The 27,227-nt window shown below is 43.5% G+C and overlaps 1 protein-coding gene across 1 annotated transcript in view; it reads left to right on the top strand.

The window, feature by feature from the left end:
- Positions 1-17,408: 17,408 nt before the first annotated feature.
- Positions 17,409-27,227, top strand: part of LOC112068322 (heterogeneous nuclear ribonucleoprotein L-like) — a 62,556-nt gene continuing 52,737 nt past the window's right edge. Inside the window, exon 1 of the mRNA XM_070438104.1 lies at positions 17,409-17,792. Within this exon, the coding sequence (XP_070294205.1) occupies positions 17,589-17,792 (204 nt within the window). The 5' untranslated portion in view covers positions 17,409-17,588. The remainder of the gene's footprint in view (positions 17,793-27,227) is intronic.

Consider the following 27,227-nt stretch of genomic DNA (forward strand, 5'->3'; position numbering starts at 1 on the left):
AACTGTCCGAGTTACAATCCCTCCATCAGTGCTCAGACTGTCCGCAATAGGCTGAGAGAGGCTGGACTGAGGGCTTGTAGGCCTGTTGTAAGGCAGTTCCTCACCAGACATCACCGGCAACAACGTCGCCTATGGGCACAAACCCACCGTCGCTGGACCAGACAGGACTGGCAAAAAGTACTGATGAGTCATGGTTTTGTCTCACCAGGTGTGATGGTCGAACTCGTATTTATCATCAAAGGAATGAGTGTTACACCGAGGCCTGTACTCTGGAGCGGGATTGATTTTGGAGGTGGAGGGTGCATCATGGTCTGGGGCGGTGTGTCACAGCATCATCGGACTGAGATTGTTGTCATTGCAGGCAATCTCAACGCTGTGCGTTACAGGGAAGACATCCTCCTCCCTCATGTGGTATCCTTCCTGCAGGCTCATCCTGACATGACCCTCCAGCATGACAATGCCACCAGCCATACTGCTCGTTCTGTGCGTGATTTCCTGCAAGACAAGAATGTCAGTGTTCTGCCATGGCCAGTGAAGAGCCCAGATCTCAATCCCATTGAGCACGTCCGGGACCTGTTGGATCGGAGGGTGAGGGCTAGGGCCATTCCCCCCAGAAATGTCCGGGAAYTTGCAGGTGCCTTGGTGGAAGAGTGGGGTAACATCTCACAGCAAGAACTGGCAAATCTGGTGCAGTCCATGAGGAGGAGATGCACTGCCGTAGTTAATGCAGCTGGTGGCCACACCAGATCCTGACTGTTGCTTTTTATTTTTGACCCCCCCTTTGTTCAGGGACACATTATTCCATTTCTGTTAGTCAAATGTCTGTGGAACATGTTCAGTTTATGTCTCAGTTGTTGAATCTTGGTATGTTCATACAAACATTTACACATGTTAAGTTGTCTGAAAATAAACGCAGTTGACAGTGAGAGAACAGTTATTTTTTTGCTGAGTTTATTTATATGTCAACTTACCTTTGTTCTCTCATTTGCTGTTTTTAGCAACAGTTTTTGACGACCACCCACCTCCCCACCAGCTATAATAACTTTAAGGCACGTCATTGGAACACCTTTCTCCCAGTGGGGGGGGGTTTCGATGCCAACAGCCCCGAATATGGCTACCTGTGATCACATCATCTGGCTCTGAGGATCTTCCCTCAGAGATGAGGCCATTTCCCAAACTATTTAATAAAATGTCATGTTGCATTCTGTCTTTGTTGTTCATTCAGATAAGCCTTTACTGGAATTAAATAAAGGATTGAGTGGCCAACGAGTGATGCGAATATTCGTACTCCAAGGGGCATTTGCACTCCAACATTTCCATGCAAATAGACTATGGTCACTAGGTACAGTGTCACAGACAACAATGCTCATGCACTATTAAGCCATAATGTTAAAATGTTTTTTGTCAATAAATAGGCTATTTAGCTACGTTTCAAAAAAATTATAATCCTGAAATAATAAACAATAACTACTACAAACAGAAAGTTGTTGCGAAATCTCTCTAAAACTCAATATACCCATAATAACAATAAGAATAATAAAGATTTTATCTGATTTGAATTAATAGGCTACAACCTCTATCATCAGAGTTGGACTCTTCTGGCAATCATGCATTTGAACCAACCCTCAAGCTCAGAGCACTGTTGTGGCATGCCTCTTTCACACTGTTTAGGGGAGGGGGTAGGAAATGGGAATGAAGTCTCCTCTCCCTCTCTGCTGTTTATGCTTTTAATTTGATTTTATTTAACCTTTATTTAACCAGGTAGGTTAGTTGAGAACAAGTTCTCATTTACAACTGCGACCTGGCCAAGATAAAGCAAAGCAGTGCGACAAAAACAACAGCACAGAGCTACACATGGGATAAACAAACGCACAGTCAATAACACAATAGAAAATCTGTATACAGTGTGTGCAAATKAAGTGAGGTAAGGCAATAAATAGGCCATAGTGGTGAAGTAAATACAATTTAGCAATTAACACTGGAGTGATAGATTGCAGATGAGGATGTGCAAGTAGAAATACTGGTGTGCAATTGAGCAGAAATACAAATATATATATATGGGGATGAGGTAGGTAGWTGGTTGGTTGGATGGGCTATTTACAGATAGGCTGTGTAGCGATCGATAAGCTGCTCTGACAGCTGACGCTTAAAGTTAGTGAGGGAGCTATGAGTCTCCAACTTCAGTGATTTTTGCAATTCGTTCCAGTCATTGGCAGCAGAGAACTGGAAGGAAAGGMAGCCAAAGGAGGTGTTGGCTTTGGGGATGACCAGTGAAATATACCTGCTGGAGCGCGTGCTAAAAGTGGGTGTTGCTATGGTGACCAGTGAGCTGAGATAAGGCGGAGCTTTACCTAGCAAAGACTTATAGATGACCTGGAGCTAGTGGGTTTGGCGATGAATATATAACGAGGACCAGCCAATGAGAGCATACAGGTCGCAATGGTGGGTAGTATATAGGGTTTTGATGACAAAACGTATGGCACTGTGATAGACTGCATCCAATTTGCTGAGTAGAGTGTTGGAGGCTATTTTGTAAATGACATCGCTGAAGTCAAGGATCGGTAGGATAGTCAGTTTTACGAGGGTATGTTTGGCAGCATGAGTGAAGGAGGCTTTGTTGCAAAATAGGAAGCCGATTCTAGATTTAATTTTGGATTGGAGATGATTAATATGTGTCTGGATAGAGAGTACAGTCTAGCCAGACACCTAGGTATTTATAGTTGTCCACATATTCTAAGTCAGAACCATCCAGAGTAGTGACACTAGTCGGGCAGGCGGGTGCGGGCAGCGATCGGTTGAAGAGCATGTATTTAGTTTTATTGCGTTTAAGAGCAGTTGGAGGCCACGGAAGGAGTGTTGTATGGCATTGAAGCTTGCTTGGAGGTTTGTTAACACAGTGTCCAAAGAAGGGCCAGATGTATACAGAATGGTGTTGTCTGTGTAGAGGTGGATCAGAGAATCACCAGCAGCAAGAGCGACATCATTGATATTTACATAGAAAAGAGTCGGCCCGAGAATTGAACCCTGTGGCACCCCCATAAGACTGCCAGAGGTCCGGACAACAGGCCCTGATATGGTTTAGGACCTTGAGCATGGATGAGGTGCACCTATGACCAGCTCGGAAAACGGATTGCATAAGCGGAGAAGGTACGGTGAGATTCGAGATGGTCGGTGATCTGTTTGTTCACTTGGCTTTCGAAGACTTTAGAAAGGCAGGGCAGGACGGATATAGGTCTATAACAGTTTGGGTCTAGAGTGTCTCCCCCTTTGAAGAAGGGGATGACAGCGTCGTCTGAATCGTCTGATTCCAATCCAATCAGACRATACGAAAGAGAGGTTGAACAGACTCGTAATAGGGGATGCGACAATGGGGGTAGATAATTTTAGGAAGAGAGGGTCCAGATTGTCTAGCCCAGCTGATTTGTAGGGATCCAGATTCAGCAGCTCTTTCAGGACATCAGCTGTCTGGATTTGGGTAGGGAGAAGCAGGGGGGCTTGGGCCAGTTGCTGCGGGCGGTTCAAAGCTGTTGGCCGGGTTTGGGGTAGTCAGGTGGAAAGCGTGGCCAGCCGTAGAGAAATTCTTATTGAAAATCTCAAATATCGTGGATTTATCGGTGGTGACAGTGTTTCCTAGCCTCAGTGCAGTGGGCAGCTGAGAGGAGGTGCTCTTATTCTCCATGGACTTTACAGTGTCCCAAAGGTTTTTGGAATTAGTGCTGCAGGATGCACATTTCTGTTCGAAAAAGCTAGCCTTTGCTTTCCTAACTGACTGCGTATATTGGCAGTCAGTTAGGTTATATCTGTTCTTAGTTCTACATTTTTTGAAAGGGGCATGCTTATTTAAGATGGTGAGGAAGGCACTTTTGAAGAACAACCAGGCATCCTCTACTGATGGGATGAGGTCAATATCCTTCCAGGCCAGGTCGATTAGAAAGGCCTGCTCGCAGAAGTGTTTTAGGGAGCGTTTGACAGTGATGAGGTGTGGTCGTTTGACCGCGGACCCTTAACGGATGCAGGCAATGAGGCAGTGATCACTGAGATCCTGGTTGAAAACAGCAGAGGTGTATTTAGAGGGCAAGTTGGTCAGGATAATATCTATGAGGGTGCCCATGTTTACGGATTTGGGGTTGTATCTGGTAGGTTCCTTGATCATTTGTGTGAGATTGAGGGCATCTAGCTTAGATTGTAGGAAGGTCGGGGTGTTAAGCATATCCCAGTTTAGGTCACCTAACAGTAAGAACTCTGAAGATAAATGGGGGGCAATTAATTCACATATGGTGTCCAGGGCACAGCTGGGAGCTGAAGGGGGTTTATAACAAGCGGCAACAGTGAGAGACTTATTTCTCGAGAGATGGATTTTTAAAAGTAGTAGCTCGAATTGTTTGGGCATAGACCTGAATAGTAGGACAGAACTCTGCAGGCTATCTCTACAATAGATTGCAACTCCGCCCCCTTTAGCAGTTGTATCTTGACGGAAAATGTTGTAATTGGGGATGGAAATTTCAGAATTTTTGGTGGCCTTCCTAACCCAGGATTCAGACACGGCTAGGACATCAGGGTTGGCGGAGTGTGCTAAAGCAGTGAATAAAGYAAACTTTGGTAGGAGGCTTCTGATGTTAACATGCATGAACCCAAGKCTTTTCCGGTTACAKAAGTCAACAAATGAGAGCACCTGGGGACACACAGGGCCTGGGTTAACCTTTACATCACCAGAGGAACAGAGGAGAAGTAGGATAAGAGTACGGCTAAAGGCTATAAGAACTAGTCGTCTAGTGCGTTCGGAACAGAGAGTAAAAGGGGCAGATTTCTGGGTGTGGTAGGATAGATTCAGGGCATAACGCACAGACAAGGGCATGGTAGGGTGCGAGCACAGTGGAGGTAAACCTAGGCATTGAGTGATGATGAGAGAGGCTGCATCTCTGGAAGCACCAGTTAAGCTAGGTGTGGTCTCCGCATGTGTGGGGGGTGGGGCAAGGGAGCTAACCGAGGCATGTAGAGCAGGACTAGGGGCTCCGCAGTAAAACAAAACAATGAGCGCTACCCTAAACAACAGTATACAAGGCATATTGACATTGGAGGGAGGCATAAAACAATCACAGGTGTTGATTGGGAAGGCTATGACAACAATGGGTAAACAGCTAAGACAACAATAACGGGTAAATGGCGATGAATGGGCAGAGAGGGTCAGTTAGCTACACACAGGGCCTGAGTTCGAGGCTGGGGCCGACAGATAAACAAAATGAAGTACCATGTTAATGAACAGTCCAGTAGGCATCAGCTGTGTAGCCGAGTGATCATAGGGTCCAATGAGCAGCAATGGATGAAACAGGGAGCCGTTCGGTAGTCGTTACTACGCTAGGCGAGCGGGAGACACGGCGTTCAGAGAGCTAGCGGGCCTGGGCTAGTAGCTGGGTCTTCACCGATATCAACGACGCAGAGGCCGGTTGAGAGCACATCGGCCGAATTACGTCAGCATACCAGTCGTGATGGATCGGCGGGGCGCCGTGTCGACAAAGGGTCCAGGCCAATTTGCAAGAGAGGTATTGTAGTTGGTGTACTTCATTTGCTAGCCGGGGGAATGGGCCTAATACTTCATTTGCTAGCAGGGGGAATGGGACTAATACTTCATTTGCTAGCAGGGGGAATGGACCTAATACTTCATTTGCTAGCARGGGGAATGGGCCTAATACTTCATTTGCTAGCAGGGGGAATGGGCCTAATACTTCATTTGCTAGCAGGGGGAATGGGCCTAGCTCGATGCTAGGGTCCCTATGGGTTTCCTTCGTCTTGTGTCATCAACTGCCCTCTGAGACTCACTGTCAAAGCTACACCTCATTCATCTTGATATTAGATGCTGTCGACTACCAGAGGGAATATCCGTCAGTGTTGCATTAGTCAAACTGATCATGATTAAAATCCTAAACATTCTCAAGTGTAATGAATATGGGGGGAGACAGAGAGCTGGTTTCAAGCGAAGGGCGCAACAGGTGTTTATTTTGTAAAGGACCACAGGAGGCAGGTAGCTGGGTCCAGGGGCAGGCAGAAGGTCATACACATGGGGTCCAAAAAGGCAACAGTACAGGCAGAGAAAAGGCTAGTAATGTAGTCCGGGAGATTAGGCAAGAGGTTGATGACAGGAAATCCGATAGGCAAAAGTACAGGCAGGGAATAGGCCAAAAGGCATCGTTAGTGAGGGTGGCCAAAACTATGATACACAGGAGGACTAATACTGGAAAAAACAGAGCTCTGAATAGAAATGTGTATCAAAACAAACAATACCTCACAATGATGGGGTGCAAAGAACTGAACTAAATAGAGTGTGTAAATGACATACAGGTGTGTGAACAGGTGATCAGGTGATTTTCCCTATTACAGGGGCTGAGTCACTGGCTTACTGGTGCTCTTTCATGCCGTCCCTAGGAGGGGTGCGTCACTTGAGTGGGTTGAGTCACTGACGTGATCTTCCTGTCTGGGTTGGCGCCCCCCCTTGGGTTGTGCCGTGGCGGAGATGTTTGTGGGCTATACTCAGGATTGTCTCAGGATGGTAAGTTGGTGGTTGAAGATATCCCTCTAGTGGTGTGGGGGCTGTGCTTTGGCAAAGTGGGTGGGGTTATATCCTTCCTGTTTGGCCCTGTCCAGGGGTATCATCGGATGGGTCCACAGTGTCTCCTGACCCCTCCTGTCTCAGCCTCCAGTATTTATGCTGCAGTAGTTTATGTGTCGGGGGGCTAGGTCAGTCTGTTATATCTGGAGTTACTTCTCCTGTCTTATCTGGTGTCCTGTGTGAATTTAAGTATGCTCTCTCTAATTCTCTATTTCTCTCTTTCTTTCTCTCTCTCTCGGAGGACCTGAGCCTAGGACCATGCCTCAGGACGACCTGGCATGATGACTCCTTGCTGTCCCCAGTCCACCTGGCCGTGCTGCTGCTCCAGTTTCAACTGTTCTGCCTGCGGCTATGGAACCCCTGACCTGTTCACCGGACGTGCTACCTGTCCCAGACCTGCTGTTATCAACTCTCTAGAGACAGCAGGAGCGGTAGAGATACTCTTAATGATCGCTATGAAAAGCCAATTGACATTTACTCCTGAGGTTCTGACTTGCTGCACCCCCAACAACTACTGTGATTATTATTATTTGACCATGCTGGTCATTTATGAACATTTGAACATCTTGGCCATGTTCTGTTATAATCTCCACCCGGCACAGCCAGAAGAGGACTGGCCACCCTCATAGCCTGGTCTCCTCTAGGTTTCTTCTTAGGTTTTGGCTTTCTATGGAGTTTTTCCTAGCACCGTGCTTCTACACCTGCATTGCTTGCTGTTTGGGGTTTTAGGCTGGGTTTCTGTACAGCACTTTGAGATATCAGCTGATGTATGTAGGGCTATATAAATACATTTGATTTGATTTGATCAGAATTCAGATGACTGGGATCTGGAGAGTGAGCTGCATTCAGTGGATCTATGTGTTTGAGAGTGTAAGCTGGAAAGTGGGCTGGAAAGTGAGCTGTGTTCAGGGGATCTACGTGTTGAGAGTGAGTTGGAAGCAGTCGTTACATCAAGTTGCACTGTTGTTCAAAATCCTTTGACTCATACTGGGTACTGATCTACTGGACAGGGGGTCAGAAGGTAGTGATTACTGGACAGGGGGTCAGAGGGTGGTGATCTACTGGACAGGGGGTCAGAAGGTAGTGATCTACTGTAAGGGGGTCAGAGGGTGGTGATCTACTGGACAGGGGGTCAGAAGGGTGGTGATCTATGACAGGGGTAGAGGTAGTGATCTACTGGACAGGGGGTCAGAGGGTGGTGATCTACTGGACAGGGGGTCAGAAGGTAGTCGATCTACTGGACAGGGGGTCAGAGGGTGGTGATCTACTGGACAGGGGGGTCAGAAGGTAGTGATCTACTGGACAGGGGGTCAGAGGGTGGTGATCTACTGGACAGGGGGGTCAGAAAGTAGTGATCTACTGGACAGGGGGTCAGAGGGGGGTGATCTACTGGACAGGGGGTCAGATGGTGGTGTGCCACCTGTTGGTCTGTTGTAGGAATATTATCAATCTTGTTGCTTGCATGCACACGTGTACACACACACACACACCTCCACACCCTTCTTTATCCACATGCTCTGCTTTGTTAACACAGACAAATCTAATTTCCAACCTGATAAGCCATTCAACAGGTGGGTTGGGCAGGAATGTCTTGTTGGAGAGTGGAGACTGAGATTGTGTAAGGAAAATGCCCACAGAGTACACAGCATAATAACTGGTGGCTGGAGTAAGTGATACATGAGCATGGATTAAAGCTACTACTCAGTCACAATCACCCCCAACAAGTAGGACGTTCATGCTTGATTGCCTTCGTTTAGGACCGAGATATCAAAACAAGTCTAATGAACACGAGGGGAGAAAGCGAGCTGGTTTCAAGCACAGGGCGCAGCAGGTGTTTATTGCAAAGGACCGTAGGAGGAGGCAGGTAGCTGGTTCCAGGGGCAGGCAGAAGGTCATACACAGGGGGTCCAAAAGGGCAACAGTACAGGCAGGAAAAAGGCTAGTGTCATGACTTGTTCTCTTTGGGTATAGCAAGCCCCATCCCCCTCTCCCTGCCTTCCCCTTGCCTCCTTCAACTAGGCTGCTGTGGTCAGAGAGAGGTCGTAAATTCCTGAGGAGAAGACCCTGCCACATGGCCACACAGTATAAGAGGCAGAGTACATTTTCATAGAGAACAAGGGAATTTCTTCCACCTCACAGAACTTGAGGTACGAACAAATTTCATGTTCCGGAGAAAGTATAAAAGATCGGTGAAGAATCCAGCTACGAACTGGTCTGTTTGTTACAACTTGGGGAAGCTCATGGGAGACGGTGTGGCCACATTACCATAACGCTGTTTATATAATAGCCTCAGATATGAGGTTTACATCTAATTGTTGTATAAGATGAATGAGTGAGTATGATACTGTTTAAAATTGTGTAATATGATTTTGGACTGTTTAATGAAGGAAAATCCAATTCCCTTTTGATTTGAACTAAATCAGAGGACCGCCCCTGAGCCCAGTTAGGGTCAGGCATCCTGGGACAGCCCCTTTTCTGCAATTCCGAATAAAGAACTTTGAGAAATTATCACCAGACCATGTTTTTCTCTATTAGGAGGGGACGAAGGGTGCAGACCATTGCTGAATCTTTTAACCATACCACATGGTTAAACTCTTAGACTATCGATACCGACAGAATAAGAACAGTCTTTGATATTCATTACTAGTCTGCAGCTAGGAATTTGGTATCATTGAACGCGAAGATCGACAACCGCCGAAACATCCATTCTACAACAACACGAATGAATGTCACTCTGAACTATCCCCTCTAACCACGACAGAGAGAGAGAGAACGGAAACTCTCCAACAGAAACKAACTTTTCAACAGCGATCAAGACGACACACTGAGCGTAAATATATATATTGATTGCAATTGTTCCCGAATGAGTGAGCGTTCATGTGCAAAGGATTAGCATTTCAATTGTTAAAATTATTAACTCTGTAGTGACTTCTCAGTCGACCCCCACTTCCCTTTGGTCTAACAAGCCGCCATGCCGGTTTAGCCCACTAGGGCACATTCTCCTATCATTTCTTGTAACCATATTTACTTTGTTTGTTTGTTTATGCATTTCTGTGAATTACTTAGTTAGTAATAAATAAATTATTTAAGACAATTGATGTATGGATGACTCATAGTGAAGACTCGTGCAGATAACCAACAATGTACGACGTTTGGAATGAGACTAACGTGAGGTAAAGTAAATMATTMATTACTTAAGAAGACCTATGGATCAGATATGAAAATATCTGAAAAGTTATTTTAGGAAATGATAACTTTGTGATCTGAATATTTTCCTTGGTGCCCCGACGTCCTAGTTAATTACAGTTACATGATTAATCAGTCTAATCGCGTAATACTAAATTACAGAGAATCTTTGATAAAACGAAGTCTTCAATTTAATGATAGTAAAGACACGACACTAGTAACGTAGTCCGGGTGATCAGGCAATAGGTAGATAACAGGAAATCCGATAGGCTAAAGTACAGGCAGGGAATAGGCAAAAAGGCATCGTTAGTGAGGCAGGCAAAAACTATCATCCACGGGAGGCGTAAATCTCAGGAAACCCAGCGCTCTGAAAGACGTGTGTCACAAAACAAACAATACCTCACAGTGATGGGGTGCAAAGAACTGAACTAAATAGTGTGTGATAATGACATACAGGAGTGTGAACAGGTGATTAGAATTCAGGTGATTGGGATCTGGAGAGTTAGCTGCGTTGAGGAGATCTAGGTGTTTGAGAGTGTGAGCTGGAAAGTGAGCTGCATTCAGGGGATCTACGTGTTTAAGGGTGTTGAGGGAGTTGGAAGCAGATGTTACAACAAGTGTGTGAAACATGCTAGTCACACTTCCTGAGGTTGCAATGCCAGCGTTGTGGGTTTGATTCCCACGGGGGACCAGTACGAAAATGTATGCGCTCATTACCTACTGTAAATTGTTTTGGATTTAGCGTCTGCTAAATTACGTAAATGTAAAATGCTATTGAAGGCTCTTGAGATATGCAAATCTCCCACTGGCATAAACTCATATAAGTTATGCAAGTTAAGCACGCACATATTAAGGTTCACTCGTAATGTTTAAGTCGTCCAAATGAGGAACTGCAACTGGGAGAAAAAAACACCTAACACTGAAGAGGAAGTGAGGCAATAGATGTCCTCACCCTGTGTATCTGTGAGTGTGTGTGTGTGTTTGTGATCTTGTTCTTCTATCCTCGTGAGGACCTGAAAATCCCAAATGTCCCCACAAGGATAGTAAAATAAGAAAAATTCTCCCTCGTGGGTACCTTCCTCACGTCCCAATGAAGAGAAAGGCTATTTTCAGGTTAATGGTTAGGGTTACAATTAGGGATTTTGAATACCTGTTAGGTCCCCACGAGGATAGTGTGTGTGTGTCCTTGAGCAAGGCACTTAACCCTAATTCCTCCTGTAAATCACTCTGGATAAGAGTGTCTGCTAAATTACTAACATGTGTGTGTGTGTGTATTGTAGCACATTGTGATTACAAAAAGGAACTCAAGGCCCTAAGGTCATGGAGTACTCTGGACAGGGTTTGTAAAGGTTTACAAAAAAAGTAACTGTGTTACATTACCAGCAAAAATATTGTGATCAGATTGCAGATACTAGATGATTACATCAAGGATTACTTTTAAATTCAGAAACAATGTTTGCGAAAAAAAATCTTTGACACTTCTCTGTTTTCTCAATAASATTCAAATCAGCATTGAAAAAAGGGGCACATTTAAGTTTGTTCCAACTGAGCGAGTCACCACAAGTCAGACACCCCTATGATGACACACCRATGTGTTTGATCGATTTTGGGAAAAGCGCAGGAATAGACTTTTGTAGGCTACAGTCCAATATATGTCTTACAATGGTGCAGTGGGTTAGTCTACGGCGATACAGATATCACTTATTATTGATATCTACATAGCGCATTGATGTGACTCACTGCTGCTCTCTCATTTAGCTATTTGTGCCTCATGGATTGTGGTTGTTGTGAATGGCTGTTCACAAATCTAAATGTGTATTTGAACCCAATAATGGTTGAATTCAAGAAGTTTAAGCTGCCTATCAATCATTGTTTTTGAAACCAGTGGACAGCCATTGAAAAATGCGCTCTTGCAAAAGCTACCTAGTGCAGATCTCATTCTATGGAATAAAAATGGGGATTTTATTGCTCAATCTAATTCACGCTGATAAAAAAGATAATCCATAGTCCTAATGGACATATGCTCAAACTCACACACTTTTGATAGACTTTTAATTTTTTTACCTCTTTTTTTCTCCCCAATTKGTAGTAKTTACAGTCTTGTCTCATCGCTGCAACTCCCGTACAGACTCAGGAGAGGCAAAGGTCGAGAGCCATGCGTCCTCTGAAACACAACCCAACCAAGCCACACTGCTTCTTGACACAATGCACATCCAACACAGAAGCCAGCCACACCAATGTGTCTGAGGAAACACTGTACACCTGGCAAGCGTACACTGCACCCGGCCCGCCACAAGAGTCGCTAGTGCACGGTGAGACAATGATATCCCTGCCGGCCAAACCCCTCCCTAACCCGGACGATGCTGGGCCAATTGTGCGCCGCCCCATGGGCCTCCCGGTCGCGCCCGGCTGCGTCAGAGTCTCTGGTGGTACAGCTAGCACTGCGATGCAGTGCCTTAGACCACTGCGCCACCCGGGAGGCCAATTTTGATGGACTTAAAGGGTGGCAGGTAGCCTAGTGGTTAGAGCATTGGACTAGTAACTGAAAGGTTGCAAGATCAAATCCCCGAGCTGACAAGGTAAAGATCTGTTCTTCTGCCCCTGAACAAGGCAGTTAACCCACTGTTCCTTGGCTGTCATTGAAAATAAGAATTTGTTCTTAACTGGCTCGCCTGATAAAAAAAAAAAGGGGCAATCTGTAGTTGCTAGATCCATTTTTAAAATTATGTATATATATATATATATATCCATTAATTGTTGAAGAATATAACTGATAAATGCCTCAATAACTTGTTTTTCTCCAATGTTTGTAAACATTGTAAATGTAAACAAACATGTATAGCCTCATAACATATTTTAAATCATATGTTTGATATCATGGATGGTCAATCCTTGCATCCATAGCTCTGTCTATTAATCAGAGAGTAGTTACATTTCTCCAGGCCCATCCCTCAGCTTTTTATCAAAACAGAGGCGAGGTGTCCATTTTGTTATTGTTTCATCTGTGGATCTGCCCTTTAAACAGCTGCATATTATCAATATATCAAAGTGTCACCAACAAAAAGGTAAACAATAGGCGTATAGCAAATGCAGCATATGGCATTCATTTTTCACATGTAAATAGCACTTTTCAGTAGCGCTCAAAGTATGCCATGAGCGCAACATTTATTTTTCAACTCAAATCAATGAGCCCAATCAGTCCTCCAGGACAACAAAATCATAGACAACAGAGTACGGCTGGCTAATAAGTCCTCTGTTTTGGGGTTATGCTCAGGTAAAACTATTTGGCTAATCTATACTTCCATATGTCCAAGTCCTATTCTTGAAGATCAAGGGGTATAACATTTATTGGAATGACTGGAATTCTGATCAACTTTGGTTTTTAATGTAAATATATAATTGAATCGTATTATATGTAGTAGAAAGCGATGGGTTAGAAGAAGCCTACATAACCAACCCATAAAGTAAAATGTAACATCTATATATCGGCAGCTATGTCAACTTTAACATTGAACGGCATCTAATGCAGGATAAATCAATTGGTAACATACATGTTTGTCTTCTTTTAGGACCACTACTGTTTTCACTATATATTTTACCTCTTGGGGAAGTCATTCGAAAACATAATGTTAACTTTCACTGCTATGCGGATGACACACAGCTGTACATTTCAATGAAACATGGTGAAGCCCCAAAATTGCCCTCGCTAGAAGCCTGTGTTTCAGACATAAGGAAGTGGATGGCTGAAAACGTTCTACTTTTAAACTCGGACAAAACAGAGATGCTTGTTCTAGGTCCCAATAAACAAAGAGATCTTCTGTTGAATCTGAGAATTAATCTTGATGGTTGTAAAGTCGTCTCAAATAAAACTGTGAAGGACCTCGGCGTTACTCTGGACCCTGATCTCTTTTTTGACGAACATATCAAGACTGTTTCAAGGACAGCTTTTTTCCATCTACGTAACATTGCAAAAATCAGAAACATTCTGTCCAAAAATGATGCAGAAAAATGAATCCATGCTTTTGTTACTTCTAGGTTAGACTACTGCAATGCTCTACTTTCCGGCTACCCGGATAAAGCACTAAATAAACTTCAGTTAGTGCTAAATACGGCTGCTAGAATCCTGACTAAACCAAAAAATTTGATCATATTACTCCAGTGCTAGCCTCCCTACACTGGCTTCCTGTTAAGGCAAGGGCTGATTTCAAGGTTTTACTGTTAACCTACAAAGCGTTACATGGGGTTGCTCCTACCTATCTTTCCGAGTTGGTCCTGTCGTACATACCTAAACGTACGCTACGGTCACAAGACGCAGGCCTCCTAATTGTCCCTAGAATTTCTAAGCAAACAGCTGGAGGCAGTGCTTTCTCCTATAGATCTCCATTTTTATGGAATGGTCTGCCTACCCATGTGAGAGACGCAGACTCGGTCTCAACTTTTAAGTCTTTACTGAAGACTCATCTCTTCAGTGGGTCATATGATTGAGTGTAGTCTGGCCCAGGAGTGTGAAGGTGAACGGAAAGGCTCTGGAGCAACGCACCGCCCTTGCTGTCTCTGCCTGGCCGGTTCCCCTCTCTCCACTGGGATTCTCTACCTCTAACCCTATTACAGGGGCTGAGTCACTGGCTTACTGGTGCTCTTTCATGCCGTCCCTAGGAGGGGTGCGTCACTTGAGTGGGTTGAGTCACTGACGTGATCTTCCTGTCTGGGTTGGCGCCCCCCCCTTGGGTTGTGCCGTGGCGGAGATGTTTGTGGGCTATACTCGGCCTTGTCTCAGGATGGTAAGTTGGTGGTTGAAGATATCCCTCTAGTGGTGTGGGGGCTGTGCTTTGGCAAAGTGGGTGGGGTTATATCCTTCCTGTTTGGCCCTGTCCGGGGCTATCACCGGATGGGGCCACAGTGTCTCCTGACCCCTCCTGTCTCAGCCTCCAGTATTTATGCTGCAGTAGTTTATGTGTCGGGGGGCTAGGGTCAGTTTGTTATATCTGGAGTACTTCTTCTGTCTTATCCGGTGTCCTGTGTGAATTTAAGTATGCTCTCTCTAATTCTCTCTTTCTCTCTTTCTTTCTCTATCTCGGAGGACCTGAGCCCTAGGACCATGCCTCAGGACGACCTGGCATGATGACTCCTTGCTGTCCCCAGTCCACCTGGCCGTGCTGCTGCTCCAGTTTCAACTGTTCTGCCTGCGGCTATGGAACCCTGACCTGTTCACCGGACGTGCTACCTGTCCCAGACCTGCTGTTTTCAACTCTCTAGAGACCGCAGGAGCGGTAGAGATACTCTTAATGATCGGCTATGAAAAGCCAACTGACATTTACTCCTGAGGTGCTGACTTGCTGCACCCTCGACAACTACTGGGATTATTATTATTTGACCATGCTGGTCATTTATGAACATTTGAACATCTTGGCCATGTTCTGTTATAATCTCCACCCGGCACAGCCAGAAGAGGACTGGCCACCCCTCATAGCCTGGTCCCTCTCTAGGTTTCTTCCTAGGTTTTGGCCTTTCTAGGGAGTTTTTCTGTACAGCACTTTGAGATATCAGCTGATGTACGAAGGGCTATATAAATACATTTGATTTGATTTGATTTGATTCTTCTAATGCCTCTTAAGGGGAAAGTAATCTAAAAGTAATTGAATGTAATCAGATTATGTTACTGAGTTTGGGTAATCCAAAAGTTACATTACTGATTACAATTTTGGACATGTAACAAGTAACTGTAACGGATTACATTTAGAAAGTAACCTACCCAATGCTGAATCTGAAGCATGCAGCTCGATACTTGACAAGTATCTCAAGAGGGAAGAGGGAAGGGTGGAGCATAAAGACAAAGGAACATAGGGGAAAGTGAGAGTAAACAGGCATAAGAGGTTTGAATAACGCTCTAAAATTGTGAGAGTTTTTCTGACAATAGAGTAAGTCAATGCTTGCGTAAAACCTCAAATATGTGGAGCACATTGTAACATTAAGGAACGACAAAGAAAGGATCAAAGCTTCAATCTTGAAGTCCTTGAATATCCTTTCAACGCCTCCTACATCAATGAGAAGAAATGAATTGTACAGACCTCATTCAACATTTATATGGTAGCTCCTCTGGCCTCCACCCTGCTGCCCCTACAATTTAGGCAGTGCCATCCGAACAGTGTCATACAAAACAGTGTCATACAAAACAGTGTCATACAAAACAGTGTCATACAAAACAGTGCCATACAAAACATTTAAGTGCAACACATGCTTCCCTTTGTGCTGAGGTGTAACTTGACTCTCAGGTCATGATGAGGAGATGAAGGAAACACCCAGTTGTTTGGTTCCTCTGTGTGTAGGGTCAGAGGAAGATGATGATGAGGTGATATCTCTCACTGTCTCAGGGGTTTCAACAATAGGAGGTTGGTGGCAACTTAATTGGGGAGGACGGGCTTGTGGTAATGGCTGGAGCGGAAAAAGTGGAATGGTATCAAATACATGGTTTCTGGTTCCAGACATTATTATTAGCAGTCCTCCCCTCAGCAGGCTTCAACACAACCCCGATTATCAGACGGAAGCCTCCGTTTGAAGCTTTAACAAACACAGCTACCATGTCATCCAGGGACAGCTTTCTCTGTGAAGAAGAGAGGTGGACGTTGAATAAACATTAGGCATAGATTGTCAATTTAAGCTAGTGCGTTTAGCCTACCGGTATTACTTTGATGGGCAAAGAATCTAGAGCGCACAAGGACAGCATATAAAACTGAGAAGGTAAGGAAATATTGGGTTTCTGTACATGTGAAACTGACACACCCAAGCCTGAAGCATAGAGTCTGAATCCAGAAGCTTTTGTTTAGAGCTATTGATTAAGCAGAGGACACTGGGTATTGTGTGTTTCATCCAAGCATAATGCAGAATCAGAAAGCCCAATGGCCAATTTACAACCATGGTTAGATAGATAATCAGATTTCAGTCACATCTACTAGTCTAGTACCGTGGGAAGGCTTTCTCTTGACTGTAGTTATGATTCTCAACAATATACCACTGGCTGTAAGAATATGGAGCGGACGGCTGTTCCACTAAGCTGGAGGATCTTCTCAGCTCTTGGATGCACTCAAGTCTAGCATCTTAGTGGGAACTTTAGAGAACCAGGCAATAGACTAAAGTATGCATATATCAGGTGCAAATATGGAAATTAAGCTAGCTCAAGGCTAGTACTTTTCAGACAACGTTTCGGTCCGAACCGGATCTTCCGTCAGGTCTGTCCAGTGCCCCAAATTCTTAAATTCCATCCCTGACCAGGTGCAATACAAATATGTGCACCAACTATCGGGTGCTGTGGCAACACTTCTGGAAGTGTTGAAAAGGGTCAGCAGCATTAAGCTAGGAATAAAATTGCAATGGTAACACTATTATGTTGCAATTTTCGAATTCAAACAATATTTCTGTCGCAGGAGATATGACAGCTCGAGCAGCGGCATTAATTTCTGCGTACTTCTTTACTGCATAATGTGGAAACTGGAGAGCGAAGGTTTTCTCTGTTGACACACAAAGACTGACCAATCGGTAGATGTATTCCTAAGTAGCAAGCACAGACTGTCCAATGAGGGACGTGCTGGGTGGGTTCTCTCCACTCACCTTCTCTGGGCAGCTCTCTGGTACAGAACCGCGGAGGGCGCGTTACAGAAGGACATTCAGGTTTCATTGATGCACGCTACGCCAGAGACATTTACAAAAAAGAAGGAGAGGGAACTTTCGACGCACCACTAGTCCGTCTTCACGCTCTATCTCCAGATAAAGAAGGGTTCAATCGCTGTCCATCTGAAGAGCCATGTCACTTGTTGAAGAATACGAGGAAGGGGAGTATGGGAGGGCGCCGAAGCGACTGAAGACTGCAGAGGTGGAGGAGGGCGAGGAGCTGGAGGAGGGAGAGGACTCAGACTCTGAGTCTGCAGGGCTGCTCGGAGATGTAGAGAATGTAGGAGCCGAGAAAAAAGCCCTGTGGACCACAACGAAATACGGACCTGCAAGACGGGTAGGGAAGCGCGCCCATCGAATATATATCTGAATCTGATCTGTTACAATGTTTCGTAACATTACTAGGATTGTTTGGCAATGGTGACACAGTGGTGACAGTGTTGCTACTGAAATATTAGCCTAGCTTATATATAGGCTATTCATTCATTGTGTTCGTCTGCGTTTGATAACCTGTCTGCCCTTTGCAGTCAAGATGTCAATTGACAGGCTGTTTCACATGTAGGGTACCCTCACCAGGTAAACATCGTACAATGTATGGGCAGCCTATAGTTATTTTCTACTCTGACAAGGTGTAAATCTTGTTCAGACTAGATGACCACGTGTTGAAGTTAAACGGGATTGTAATATGATCCAAATTACATGGATTATAACTGATTTATTTAACAATTGATGCATAACATCAAACTGCAGAAAAAGCAAGTGCTTTACAGAGGAGTTGAAACATACTGAACCCTCATTGACTACTGTGGTTTTAGGCCTACTATGATAGTGACATGTCACGAATATTGAATGAGATGTGTGAAGTTGGTGATGTCACTTGGCCTAATATCACTAATATTAGCAATTCATTTTGGAAATGTCCTCTACCCACTGCTTTTTGTAAAAGTTCATAGTGACATGATGATGTGATTTGCACTGCTTGTATAGTCAGTAGACTCTGCTACACTGTCAGAGTATAGTCTAGTCTTTGGGGTTGCTTGCTTTGGATAGGCTACAGATGCGAATGGGAACATCTTCACTTCTGTTGTCTAATGTCTGGAATTAAGTTGTGAAGACCTGCTCATGCCCTGCAACAGACTTTACCATGACACGACTAGTTTAGTATAATTAAAAGTAAATAGTCTACAAACGTATAATAAGTCTACAGAAACACGTTTAACCCAGCAGAAGAGAAGAGGACCCCCGGCGTGTAAAGAGGGAACTGAGTCTTTGGATTGTAAACCAGTCTACCGAGTTGTCCAGTGAAACTGAGAATCCTGATGTTTTAAATCTGATTTATCTCACTTCAACCCCCGCGGGTTGCAGAATACAGCCCAGCATGCCTTGCTTTGAGATCAACAACAGACAGCAATGTGGGAAGCGAAACCAGCTCCCTGCTCTGTGTCCGTATCTCTGCTACATTTTCTCCGCAGATTATCATAAACCGGTCCTGGCCTGGGGAGGCATTGAACGCATTATCTAGATTAGCTATGCAGTGTTTTGGTCTTTGCTACCTCAGGCAGTGCAGATCTTTAGTCCGTTGATCGGCTTTTCCCCTTATCACCATGGAAAAGCTACGAGTCTGCCACCGGCAAGACAGATTCAGCTGCCTGATGTCACAACCTGCGGAGCACGCGCCTTATCTGCGCTCTCTACCAACTAATGTTTCTACATCAAATGGACAAGCAACAACAACATCCACAGTGGTCCACACATCCACCTGTAGCTTAGAAAGTGAACAGTGAACACCTGACAATAGGATAATGTGATTCTACATTTAAATTAGATGCTGTTTGCCAAATATGCTTCATATGTAATGTTTTTATTTTTAGGCATATCAGATTCATCCCAATTCAACCTGGACTCAGAGCATTTTGTATTATTCTATACGGAAATCTGAGACACTCCATTTAGTATAATATGTTACGTTTTGTGTGGTATGTATTCATTTGTGGATGTCCATCATCCATTTTGTATGATATGTTACGAATTTGCAAAGTGTATGATATGTTACGAATTCCAATATGTTGTGGCTAATGTTAGCTAGTTGGCTAACACTGACGTTAGCTAGCGTTAGCTAGGCTAGGGGTTAGGGTTAAGGGTAGGAGTTAGGTTAAAGGATTATGGTTATGGTTAGGAGAAGGGTTAGCTAAAAAGTTAGGTTTAGGGTTAGCTTACATGCTAAATAGTTGCAAAGTAGCTAAAAAGTACTAAGTAGTTGCAAAGTTGCTAATTAGCTAAAATTCTAAAGTTGTCCTTGATGAAATTCGAACACGCAACCTCTGGGTTGCTAGACGTTCGCGTTATTGGTTGTCCGGGATGAGATTCGAACGAGTAACCTTTGGGTTGTTAGATGTTCGCATTAAACGTAACATATCATACTAATTTGAGTCTCGGAGGATTTACATTTACTATTTTACGTCTAGTCTATGAGACCAGGCTGCCCAATTAGGTGGCATATAGACCTACCTGATATCTGAGTGCTGGATGCCGATGCTGAGTTTGTACATGGTTAACACCTGGAATTCGACATGATGACAATTTCTATTTCTCCGTCCTGCCATGCGCTTTAATGGGATTCGTCCCGCCATAAACAGTTATGTGGATATCTAAGAAATTGCATATTGATTTTCATTTTCTAATTTGGTATGCAGGCAGCAGATAGTGCTGGGATCTCTCCTCATTGCTGATGTGTTTGGTTGTGTGTGTGTGACTGTGTGTGTGTGTGTGTGTGTGTGTGTGTGTGTGTGTGTGTGTGTGTGTGCTGTCTCTTATACACATCTAGATGTGTATAAGAGACAGCTCCAGACTGGCTCTGATGTCACCACCTCCTCCACACTCCTCTCTGTATGTGGTGTGTGTGTTTGTATGTGCGTGTGTGTGTGTGTGTGTTTGTGTGTGTGTATGTATGTGTGTGTGTCTGTGTGTGTGTGTGTGTGTGTGTGTGTGTGTGTGTGGACTGGGTGCTGCTGTGTGATGCAGGGTGACAGGATAAAATGGACTGAGGCTGGGGGTGACCTCCTGAGAGGGCAGAGTGTCTTCTGAATCATCACTACTGGTAATATGACAGCTGGGACTGCTACTGAAAACCAGCCATGGGCTGGAGAGAGAGAGATAAAGACATAGAGGGAGAGAGACAGGGAGTGATAAAGAGGTAGAGAGAGAGCGAGACAGCGACAGATAAAGAAAGAGCGAGAGAGAGGTTTTAGAGAGAGGGGGCTATAAAACATTTTTGTATACAGTAAGTCAATGGGTTCCCTATCGGCATAGTGACAGAGACAGACAAGTCCATGACTAAATGTCACACCTAAACGATTAAGAAAAATATGTTTAAAAATGGGGTTTGAGCCTGTGGCATAGAATGTATTTATATATTACACCGTCTTTGAAGACGATGGAAAAGAGAGACTCTGACGAAGGGAGAGATTTAGCTACAAACAGACAGAAATTGAGACTAGGGATGGGGGGTTTAAAATAATTTCACTATTCAAATACTATCATGAATTTTTGTCGGATATCCGGTTATTCGAAATATATATGTTTTTTTTAAACTTAAGTTTTAACATGAGCACTGCTGCACGAGGGATAGAGGCTGCCACTCTATTGCTGCAGCTGCGGAGCGGCCAGCGTGTGATCATATGGGAGCGAACAGAAGGAGGGAGAGAGAGAGATGCAGCCAAGACTAGCTAACTTGTAGCAGCCACAGTGTTATTTATCATCCCATATAACAGTGCCTGTCTTGACCGGAGAAGCCTAGAGAAGCTAACTAGCTAGCTAGCTAGCCAGCTAAGCTAGCCAGCTATAGCTAGCTAGGTTATTTGAGGCACATATGCTGCACTTTCTCTCCAACCCCATTCAGATAAAGCAACAGCCTACTGTTGGTTGCTCATTATATCCTACTCCTTCTAATTTCGCTAACCTTTAATTCACACATTTTATTTCATCTTGCATTGCATTACTGACGCCACTCTACTTGCTACACATTGAGCCTCTTTGCCGCATCGATTGGCCAACATAAACAACAAGCTACAGACGTGAAGGCTACCGGTCTTTTTATGGGGCACACGTCATAAAATCTGCATTGAAAAGTTTGTAGTTTTATTAAATGAATCATTTGAAATGTCATGGTATATGTAACATTGTCAAATTTATATTTTTATTTAATTTAGAAAAATCTTATTCAGTGTTAAAATAGGCCAATATTTTATTTGTCAGACAATTATTCGAATTCTAATGCCCGTCAGATATTGGAATATTGGAATAACCGTCCACATCCCTAGTTGAGACAGTCTGCACCCAGTAGAGAAGAGAGAAGACAAGCACAGTGTCACGTTCCTGACCTGTTTTCTCTTATTTTTGTATGTGTTTAGTTGGTCAGGGCGTGAGTTGGGGTGGGCATTCTATGTTATGTGTTTCTATGTTTGTTTAAATGGGTTGCCTGATATGGTTCTCAATTAGAGGCAGGTGTTTGACATTTCCTCTGATTGAGAACCATATTAAGGTAGGATGTTCTCACTGTTTGTTTGTGGGTGATTGTATCTCGTGTCTGTATGTGTTACCACACGGGACTGTTTCGTTTGTGTAGTCTGTTCCTGTTCGTGCGTTCTTCGTGTTTATGTAAGTGCTCAAGTTCAGGTCTGTCTACGTCGTTTTGTTGTTTTGTAATTTTTCAAGTATATTTTCGTGTTAGTGTTCGTTTACGTCTTGTTAAATAAATTCATTCATGTCTTCATCACCCGCTGCGCCTTGGTCCAATCTCTCTCCGCAAGACGAACGTTACACACAGCACCTCTTCAAGTTGTCTGAAAGTCTGTGGAAGAGACTACTAGACTGTTCCAAATAAAAACCCGGTTTCTGAGATTAGTGAAAAACAATATTATTTCAAGACAACAATAACATATGCAGTTGGATGTCTTGTTTGATTTCCACTGTAAGCACTGTTTGATGACGGCTGAGCACGAGTGCATGGTTTTGTGAATGTGGTTTATGTGTGTATGGTTTGTTCAGTGGTGTAGTTTTGTGTATTTGTTTAGTTTGTGTGTAAAAGGTAAGTGACCTATTGACCTTGACTCAATAGCCTATTTACCAGTGCAAACATTGTAGCCTACCTAGTGTGCCAGAATATATTAAAAAAATTAAGTCAAATCCAAGGCACAACAAAGGGTCAAAGGTTGAAAAAAAACCATAAAGTTAAAGATATCAATTTCAAGTTGTTCTTTTTAAGCTGACGTTATTTTGATAAAGGCGCTCAAAACTTTCTGTGGTGCAAAAGCATGATCTATCTTAGGTAATTCTAGCAGTGCTGACAGAGTGTGTTTGTGTGTGTGAAGCCTCCTGCTGCTTACAGACCACTCTGTAGAAAGCCTCCCATTACAACCTCCTCCCAGGGAATTTACTCAGTGACAGACTCCAGCTTTCTAGCTCCCATCTCCTCCCTTCTTCCTCCCTCTCTCTCCTCTTCTCCCCCAACACTCCACACGCTGTTAGGTTAGAGAGAATGTGAGAGGGAACTTTGTTCTCATATGTCTCCAGTTTTCCTCCTTTAGGCTGTGAAGTGACCTCCTGACTTCTCCTACAGCATCTCAAGTCTTCCACTGTTGCCAGAAGAACAGTGCAAATATGTGTTCGATTTCCCACTGGCTCTTTTGGAGATGTGCAAATTGAATTCTTTTTCAAACTGAGAAAGGACTGAGTGTGTGCATATGTGTGTATAGTGTGTGTGTGTGTTGGTGACTGCGTGTGTTGTGTGTGTAATTGTATTTCACTAAGTGTGCTCACCATCTTTTATTAGCTGTGCTCTCCCACAAAGGAACCTGTTGATTTAAAAAATAATCTTTTTTTATTAGGATCCCCATCAGCTAACGTCGTAAAGTTAGCGAATCTTCCTGGGGTCTTCCATGAGTCTGATTTAAATGTTAATGTTGTTGAGACCCAGTTTGTTAGGAGGTGTTGAAGTGGACTGTGTATGTGCGGTCTGCCCTATGCCCTTAATGTATTTGTAGAACTATACTGAACAGAAATATAAAAGCAGCATGTAAAGGGTTATTTCAATTGACTGATTTCCATTTTACTGAATTGTAAGTCAGTAAAATTGTTGAAATTGTTACATGTTGCATTTATATTGTTCGGTATATGTTAGGTGTGTCGTGGTGCCGTACTGAGAAGGGGTGTGTGTGTGTGTGTGTGAGTGCTATGATTCTAATGTTCTATGCCTGTTACTCACATTTAGTTCATTCTATGTGATTACGTTAACAGTCTAAAGGTATTTCTGCGCTTTAGAAGTCTGGGTTTTATGTAGAAGCTGTCTTTAGAGTACTAGGAACAATGCTCCTTGTTTTGGTACATTTTTGTGTTTTTAGACCGTCACCATGTGATCACATGCTTCAGAGTTTGCAGCTGCTCACATCAGTTACGGCAATTGCAGCGAGTAGAAAAGAAGGATTGATAAAGGCACTGACTGACATTGTGATTTTGTGTGATTATATGTGTATGTCCAGCATGTGTTCATAGTTTGTGTATTTGTGTGTGTTTAATTAGTTTGTGTATTTGTGTGTGTTCCTAGTTTGTGTATTTGTGTGTGTACATAGTTTGTGTATTTGCGTGTGTTTTAATTAGTTTATGTATTTTTGTGTGTTTAATTAGTTTGTGTATGAAAGTATATCAGTATAAGTTTCGCATCAGCTCATCAACCTTCGACTCCACAATGACCCCTTATGCAGATGACTCTGTTCAATTCACAGATAACATGTATTTCTGGAGGTATCCTTCCTGGTCTTTCTTAATGGTAAAGTTGACCTATCATGCTGCCTGGTCTGTTCATTGTGTTTATGATGTGGAGTCCTCTGTCTGTGTCTGTGTGTTTAAGCTTTTCTCTCTACTCCCTCCTCACTGCTGGAGAAAGTAAGCTTGATTGATTGACACTCAAGTGACAAGTCTCCATTCCCCTCGTAAGATCAAAATACAGAGCAACATATAGGGAGTGTGTTTTTCTTACTGCTGCTGAGACACAGTATCTACGGCATAGACTGAGTGTGTTAGGCCCACGTCACATGCCTTCAAAATGTCTGTCCTGACTAGGACTGTTGCGGTGACCGTATTACTGCCACACCGGCGGTAACGAGTCATGAAGACAGTCAAATTCCACTTGACCGTTTAGTCACGGTAATTAGACTTCTCCAAGCTCAGATGCTGCTGCTGGTCATTAGTAGCCACCAAACTTGCTAACTGCCGGGTACTCAGCACTCTATTGTCCTTCTAATCAAACACTTCCTGAGAGCCCATGAGCTCATGTTGCGCAACATTTCTATAGGTTATGTAATTGCGGGAGAAAACAGAGTGACGGCTGCTAATAAAAAGAGGAGGATCCCATCAGCTTTCTATAGGCTAGGCCTACTATATTTATTTCTCAACTTTTCTAATGTTAAGCACATTGCTTCTCTTTACGACAGGAGTATAGCCTACCTGGCTGGAATGAAAATAACCATAGGGAAAAGCCTCCTCCATTCGCTGTTTAAGTGCATAGATGACATGTATTTTTTCTGCTGCCCCTGTTTCGATACAGGTGCATAATAATGGTCCATTCTAAATCAAAACAAATSTCACACATATATTATTTAGTATATGTAAAGACAATATTAAATCAAGAATAGTCTGATGGGTGACAATATTAGCCTATCACTTGTGAAATATATATTATCACTTGTAAATGATGCCCAGCATAAGAAACAAAGCCTTTTTTTGCGACTTGTTCGAATCATAGTCACACACCTCATGTAGCCTAGCCCATAGGTCTTTATCACAAACTTCTTAAAATTAAGCACATTAATCCGCTTTACAAGGGGTGTAGAGCCTAACTGGCATATATAAGCAGTATGTGAATTTCAAGTTCAGGGAAGATCATTTTCACCATAAAAATGCACCTTTTATAATAAAAGCATTACATGCATAATTGCATTTGCGGTCACTTTTGATAATGGTGTTTTCCACTAATGGAACATTCACACCTATAGACTTCTACCATGTGAGCATTGCTGCGCTTATAATGTGAAGAAATAGCCTAATAGTTTATCAACATTTTAAGCTAAATGTTCTGATCTTTTTCGTCAGCCACATTGCATTTTTTTAATGTTAGTGTTGTATTAATTTGGGATCTATCGCATTACACAACTGTCCCTGACTATGTTTGGAATATTTATTTCTCGCACAGAATAGAATAGGTCGGGGCCTCCCGAGTGGTGCAGTGGTCTATCTGTGCCACTGGAGATCCTGGTACGAGTCCAGGCTCTGTCGTAGCCGGCCGCGACCGGGAGAACCATGGGGCGGCGCACAATTGGCCCAACGTCGTCCAGGTTAGGGGAGGGTTTGGCATAGATTGACCCAGGCTAGTGATTTTGCTGTTCGTTAGTCCTACACATCTTATTGGCTGATGAAAAGTAAATGTGGACAGTTATCCAATATCTGCAATATGCACCTCGGAATTGGATAAGGACGCGCGGAGTTGCGTCCCCGATGTGTCTGTCTTAACTTGTAGCCTCTGAGAAAGACCCGATCACTTCATGGAGAGCCTCGGATTGCGCAGCACTCTCAGGGAGAAGGGCACAATGCAGCACTCCGGGCTGCAAAAGGGTGCATTACGGCCACAAGGTGAAGCCGCGGTGAAATTTGAGGCATTATCAAGTGCTTGTCAAATTGTGAATGAGAGACTATTGGAGTGTGTACAACCTGCTCAAAAAAAAAGCAGAGCTCATGCCTTTCAAGCAACTTTTTTCAAATCATCATTAGAGTCGCATCATGCATCCTTACAATGTATTAAAAATCTAAACATATAGCCCACCGTTTGTAGAACAACTAAAGTTACATTAATAACTCTAAATTAAGCATATAGGAGTACCTATTTCTTTGTTAACCGCTCAACACAGAATAGCCGCATGTGCGCACTCCCTGAAATAATTTGGAGAAAATATTTATATTTTATTCAGCTTTATTCAATTGTATTCCTCATACTATAAAATAATATAAAATAATGCCACAGAATTATAAGCAAATCTTGTCTGCTAAATGAACTAGTGTAGCCCACAGCCATTTGGCATAGCCACATCAGGGCCTAAAATAAGGACAACTCAAGAGTATGCTATTATTATATCATGCTTCTTTAGACCTGTCTAAAATAAATAATGGATTTATTAGACTTGTAGGCTGTATTACATGGATTTATTAGACTTTTTAAAATGTAGCTGTTCCAAAGGTCTGCATCAGTGGCTTGTAGGCTGTGTGTGGAAGCCAGGAGATGCTAAATGTGTTCATGTTAATTAATGGTCAATTACTGTGAGACCAACAGTTATTTGCTTGACAATCACCGGCTGACGAAATKTTGTGACCACCACAGCCCTAGTCCTGACTGAACATGGTAAAAATGCAGGTGTCAAATGGAAGACCTGTGTTTGCCCCCAGTGCTGTGAAGCTAAACRTGTGTGTGTGCAACTGTGCTTGTGTCCGTGCGCGTGTGTGTGTGTCTGTTCATCACAGCTGCCCTCTCAGCGTTTCCCAGCAGAATGAGTGTGATAATACACCTTAGTGAGGCATCCTGAAAGGCATCAGGAAAAAAACATAAAAATGAATGCCCGTGTTCAGATAACGGCAGAACTCTTCTCAGCCAAAACAGCACAACACTGGGAATTGACTTCTATAGTAAACAATAGGCCTGAATTCAGCTGAAATTCATAAATGCCAAACA

The sequence above is a fragment of the Salvelinus sp. IW2-2015 genome, unplaced genomic scaffold, assembly GCF_002910315.2.
Source record: "Salvelinus sp. IW2-2015 unplaced genomic scaffold, ASM291031v2 Un_scaffold415, whole genome shotgun sequence".
Classification (NCBI taxonomy): Eukaryota; Metazoa; Chordata; class Actinopteri; order Salmoniformes; family Salmonidae; genus Salvelinus; species Salvelinus sp. IW2-2015.